General features: G+C 45.9%; 1 protein-coding gene across 1 annotated transcript; it reads right to left on the bottom strand.

Moving 5' to 3' along the window:
* Positions 1-1,637: 1,637 nt before the first annotated feature.
* LOC135881134 (olfactory receptor 52N4-like) lies at positions 1,638-2,576 on the bottom strand. The gene has a single exon (XM_065407666.1). The coding sequence runs from the start codon at positions 2,574-2,576 to the stop codon at positions 1,638-1,640; it is 939 nt and encodes a 312-aa protein (XP_065263738.1).
* Between the last annotated feature and the right edge of the window lie 3,439 nt (positions 2,577-6,015).

The following is a 6,015-nucleotide window of genomic DNA, read 5'->3' on the forward strand; positions in this document are numbered from 1 at the left end:
CTCAGGTTCTTGGTGGCAGGACACGTCTCCCCAGCATCTGTCCTTCCATTGGGTTCACATCCTGCCCTCTGAGTCCAGCCTCCCGTATGGTAATGTCTCCCTGCATTGGGAACTCTGCCCATGGCCCCACCTTGCTCTCCCCAGCTGCTCATCACGTTCGCCTGCCATATAACTTGTGGCACAGCCGGAGTCCACTATCCTAGCTCTGGCCCCGCAGCTCCTCACTGTAGCTCAACCCTGGCTCCCCGTTAGGGCAGATGGTTTGTGCTGCCCCATCTCCCGACTGATCTGCTCCAGTTGCAACTCCCCAGCTCTGCCTCGTCACTGCTGCTCTGCCTTCAGCCCAGCTCTGCATTCTGGGCTTCTTCTCTGGCCCCTCTGGGTCGGGCTGGGGTTGCCAGATTTCCACTGCATTAAAGCCAAAAGTCACTGAAAAACTAACCTAAAAGTAGCCCAATCAATTTCTTGAAACAATATTTTTTTATTCACAGTTTGGTCTATACATCAAATAACAAAAGGAAGGTTTTGTTAGATATCTAATACAGATTTGATTTAAAAAAAACAGCTACAAGTCCCAGCAGAAATTTGTCCACATTAGCAACAAAGCTATCAAAGGATAATAAAATTCAAATTCAAAACCCCAGTACTGGTACTTCTTTCCTAATTGAGGGTTGGCAGGAATCTCAAACAAACTGTGGCAACTGATGGTGTTAAAATAGCCCCAAAGTAGCCCGAAACATATGTAGCACAAAAACAACTGAAACATTATTATAGTATTTATTTCTAATTGCATTCAATGATGGTAGTCAATGTCCACATTTTGTGTTGAATTAGTTTGTTACTGTTAGGGCAGGTCTTCACTACAGGGGCAGGTCGATTTAAGATACGCAAATTCAGCTACGCAAATAGCGTAGCTGAATTCGACGTATCAGAGCCGACTTACCCCACTGTGAGGACGGCGGCAAAATCGACCTCCGCGGCTCCCCGTCGATGGCGCTTACTCCCACCTCCGCTGGTGGAGTAAGAGCGTCGATTCGGGGATTGATTGTCGCGTCCCGACGAGACGCGATAATTCAATCCCCGAGAGATCGATTTCTACCCGCCGATTCAGGCGGGTAGTGTAGACCTAGCCTCAGTCTTTACATGGTTTATCTGCCGGGTTTCCTAAAGGATTGGACGTGACAAAAAATTTGCTCACTGTACATATGATAAAGAAATTCAGCATTGTAGTTTCTTTCTTTTCTGCTTGGCTATCTGAAAGTATAGCTTCTGGTCATCAAACTGATCAGGAATCCTGTTCACACAGGGACTAAGGGAAAGCCACCTTGCATCAGAAATCTGCAGTATCTTCTGGTAGTCTTGGAGTTTCAGAAAGACCGAGTGACATGGTGTGTGGGGTTGAGGGCTGATGGGTGACAATGAAAGAGGACGGAGGGTGGTCAAAGAGAGGGAACATAGCAACAGAGAGCACAGTGCTTGGTGATGCCATGATAAGACATTAGATGAGAGGAATTTCTCAGACTGTGAACTTCCAAAGTGCTGAGCTCAGCCAAACTGCGACAGAGCACCCTTGATTAATGAGGCGGCATCCTTTCACCCTCTTGTCACACAGGTTGAAAGTCAGTGGCCTCCGGCCATCACCTTCTGCAAGTGTATTTGCCCAATTTCTCACGAAGCTCTTGGGTTTTGACCCCATAAATGATGGGGTTGAGCACAGGAGGAACAAGGTGATAGAGGACGGACACGATGATGCGACCATGGGGAGTGATGTCTCCACTGAACCGGATTGTCAGGCTAATGAAGAAGATGGGAATATAAGACATCAGCATCACACAGATGTGGGCTGTGCAGGTGCTGAAGGCTTTCTGGTGGGCTCCCTTGGAGGAGATTCTGAAGACGGCCCTAATGATGAGACCATAGGACAGAGCAATGAGCATCAGATCTGACCCCATGAGTACAAATGGCATCACCAAGCTATACGTCCTGTTGAATGTGATATCCCCACACGATATCTTTGCCACAAGCAAGTGCTCGCAGTGCGTGTGGGGGATAATGTGGTTGTCACAGAATGGCAGCCTGCTCAGCGTCAGGGGCAGGGGCAGCATGAAGAAAACAGCTCTTACCAAACCCGCAAGCCCTAGCATAGCTATTCGTGCGTTGGTGAGGATGGTGGCATATCTCAAAGGATTACATATGGCAACGTAGCGATCAATGGCCATTATCATGAGAACAGCAGACTGCACAAAAGAAAGTGAGTGAAGGAAGAAAATCTGGGTGAGGCAGCCACCCATAGTAATGCCTTTCAAATTGAACCAAAATATACACAGTGCCTTTGGCACGACTGTGCTAGACTTGGTGATGTCTGTGAGCGCCAGCATGCAGAGCAGCAGGTACATCGGCTTGTGCAGGGTCTGCTCTTTGCCTACAAAAAACAGAATCATGAAATTTCCCAACAGGCTGATAATGTAGGAGGTAGAGAAAGGGATGGAAATCCAGCCATGGACATCTTCCATGCCAGAGATGCCCATTAGGATGAAGGTTGTCGGGTCAGAGTGGGTGAGGTTCAAAGCTACCATGAAGTCATCAATGCGTCGATTGGGCTTAGAAATGCTCAATGTACCTGTGAAGGGAGAGGAGCACAGTGAGAGGGGTTACATGATTTATACAGCAATTAGTAGGGTAAATATTTTATAGTTATTATCAATCTCAAAAGTGGGGTTGAGCAGTGAGGTGACAATATTTGCAGATGGCATCAGATTATTTAGGTCATAGTCAAGTACAGAGAAGTTCCCAGAGGGAGCTAACCAAGCCACGTGAATGTGCAGCATGTTGGCAGATGAACTTTGATGGAATAATTGCCTCGTGTATGCTCATTGAGATCCAGGAGGAGTGGAATGGGGAATCATACAGAAAATACAGTGTCATGAGATCAGTCAGTCAGTGTTTGACCCTCCTCTGGACTCCTCTGTGTAGTACTGGGCACCCTTCTCACACAGGATATTGCAGAAATAGAGGGTTTCAGGCAAGGGGAACAAGAATGATCAAGGGCCCAGGGAAACACTCATATGGAGACAGGTTGAAAAGACTGGGATTATTACCTTACAAAGGAGATGAAGAAGAGGGGACATGAGAAAAGTCTATAAAATACTGATTGGTAGAGAGTAGATCGAGAATATGATCTTCCGTCTCATTACACAAGATTAATAGGACATTAGATTAAACTGAAACATTGCAAATTCTAAACAAATAGAAATGAATGCTTTCTTCACTCAATGTCTAATTAGGCTGAGGAACTCGTTGCCACAAGAGGTAGTTGAGGCCATTAGCTAAGCAAGAATCAGGAAGGGTTTGGACATTCACATGGACAGTGAGCTATCCAGTTATAATAGTTACGGCTAAATAAATATTTTGGAGAGTTTATCAATGTGATTCAGGGCACAAGCCAGTCTCTAGCTTTTAGACATTAGGGTGACACCCTCCTGATGGTCAGGTCACCTCCCCCATCCATCTACTGCTGGGATTTTTACACATCCTTCTGCAACACCTGTGGCTGTCACTGTCACAGAGAGGACACCAGACTAGATAGTCCATAGGTCTGATCCACGATTCAGTTCCTATATTGGAAAGGAGCCAAGTTTTCCCATGGAAACAGACATTATCATAGAATCATAGACTATTAGGGTTGGAAGAGACCTTGGTAGTTCATCTAGTCCAATGCCCTGCTCAAAGCAGGACCAACACCTGCTAAATCAGCACAGCCAAAGCTTTGTCAAGCCGGGCCTTAAAAACCTCTAAGGATGGCTATTCCACCCCCTCCCTAGGTAACCCATTCCAGTGCTTCACCACCCTCCTAATGAAATAGCGTTTTCTAATATCCAACCTAGATCATCCAATCCATACTGTTTTAACTTGCTGGGAAGTATACTGTGGGAGACCATATCAAAAGCTTTGCTAAAGTCAAGATATATCACATCCACCGCTTTCCCTATATCCATAGAACCAGCTATCTCATCACAGAAGGCAATCAAGTTGGTCAGGCATGACTTGCCCTTGGTGAATCCATGTTGACTGTTCCCGCTCACCTTCCCCTCCTTCAAGTGCTTCAAAATGGATTCCTTGAGTACCTGCTCCATGATTTTGCCAGGGACTGAAGTGAAGCTGACCGGTCTGTAGTTCCCCGGGTTCTGGGCTATGACTTTGTGCTGGGCTATGACTTAGTGCTCAACAGAATGGGCACGAAATGCACAAGGGTCTTGGTATTTAGGGCTATAGGCCTGCATCTCTGTATCTTCCCTTGTTTCTTTTAGTGAGACAATTTCTTGCAGGCACCCAGCTTTGTCTGAAACATAAGTTAGTTAGCTATGTAGATATCTACATCTAGGAACAAAGAATGTAGGTGATGCTAACATGATGGGGGACTCTCGTGTGAAGCACAATGACTCTGAACAAGATTAGGGGGCATGAAGGGGTATGATTAGGGGGCATGAGTTCCCAGCGTGACCCTGCAGCCAAAAGAACCAATGTGATCCGGATGATAACCAGGGAAATCTTAAGGAGAAGTAGAGAAGTTATTTTACCTCTATTTGACATTGGTGTGACTGCTGCTGAAATCCTGTGTCCAGTTCTGATGTCAACCATCAAAGACGGATGTAGATTCACTGAAGAGTGTTAAGAGAATAGTCACAAGTATTATTAAATGATTAGAAAACCTGCCTTATGATAGACTCAAAGATTTAAATCTATTTATTTGATCATGGTGAGAGTAATTAACCATTGGAACAGTTTACCAAGGGTCTTGGAGGATTCTTCATCACTGAGAATGTTTAAATCAAGGTTGGATGTTTCTCTAAAAGATCTGCTCTAGGAATAATTTTGGGGAAATTCTCAGGCCTGTGTTATAAGACTAGATGATCACAATGATCCCTTCCGGCCTTTGAATCTATGAGCATGTCCCCAGGAGTCAGCTAGAGGCATTTTGGCTCCAAGATCGTACCTGAACTTACTGAAGACATTTTTGCTATTCATGACCCTGCTGAATTTAGCCCTGTGGGGAGAAACTCTCATGTGACTGTGGTGCCTTGGAAATGCAACACTAGGTGTCTAATTCACGAGGCTGAGAGATCCTGTAACGCACTGCATGGATGAATGTTTCAGGTAAGAAAGATAATGACTTGATCCCATAAAGTCTCCACACTGAGTAATGAATGTATAATAACACTTGCCATGAATGACTAAGAGCTGGCTAGCAAATGGTGCCAGAACATCCTGAGTTTAATATCTTTGTTGCCGTGGCCCACTGTTTCAGTCAGCGGCCAGTGGATCCTCTATTTATTGAGGCCCTAACCTGTCCCAGGGTTGCCCCCTCTCATTATATAATGTGCAAACTTCTCCGCTTGCGAGTTGTTCCTGTGTAGCTATCCTTTAAGCACCATGGTGTATATGGGTGTACCAAGAGAAGCCACACTGGTGCCTGACTTGGCATTTGTCACTAATGAGATTTCTCACTGGTGAAACACAGTCAATGATTACCCCCTAGCCAAGGGAGCAGGTGTGATGGGAGGCACCTCACCCCCACAGAGCTGTGGGTAGCATGGGGCAGATCGGAGGTTGTGGGAGCGAGGGGTGACTGGGGAGCATGGAGAAGACACTGGCGACCAGTGTGCTGTTGGAATTTGGGCAGTCTGGGATGCGGAAGTTGAGTACGGACGGAGTTCAGAGTATGGTGGGAGACTGAAGCATCTGAGGAGCAAAGGGCAATGGTTCTTTCTACTAGTGAAATGCCATGTAATGTAACTAACATTCAACAACAACAACAACAACAACAACTGTTGGAAACAAAATTGAGTAAAGTTTGTGACACCCAAGCTGCAGTTCTGTGGCTTGACAGGGCAAAGTTACCCTGAAACCTTCCCAAGCACACTCGGGGCCAGGAAATGTCCCAGTGCTGGCCTTGGACCAACAGTCACAAAGAAAAAAAAATAATTTCAACAGAGCAGCCCACCTGTTTGTGTACAT

Source organism: Emys orbicularis, chromosome 1 (genome assembly GCF_028017835.1).
Source record: "Emys orbicularis isolate rEmyOrb1 chromosome 1, rEmyOrb1.hap1, whole genome shotgun sequence".
Lineage (NCBI taxonomy): Eukaryota > Metazoa > Chordata > Testudines > Emydidae > Emys > Emys orbicularis.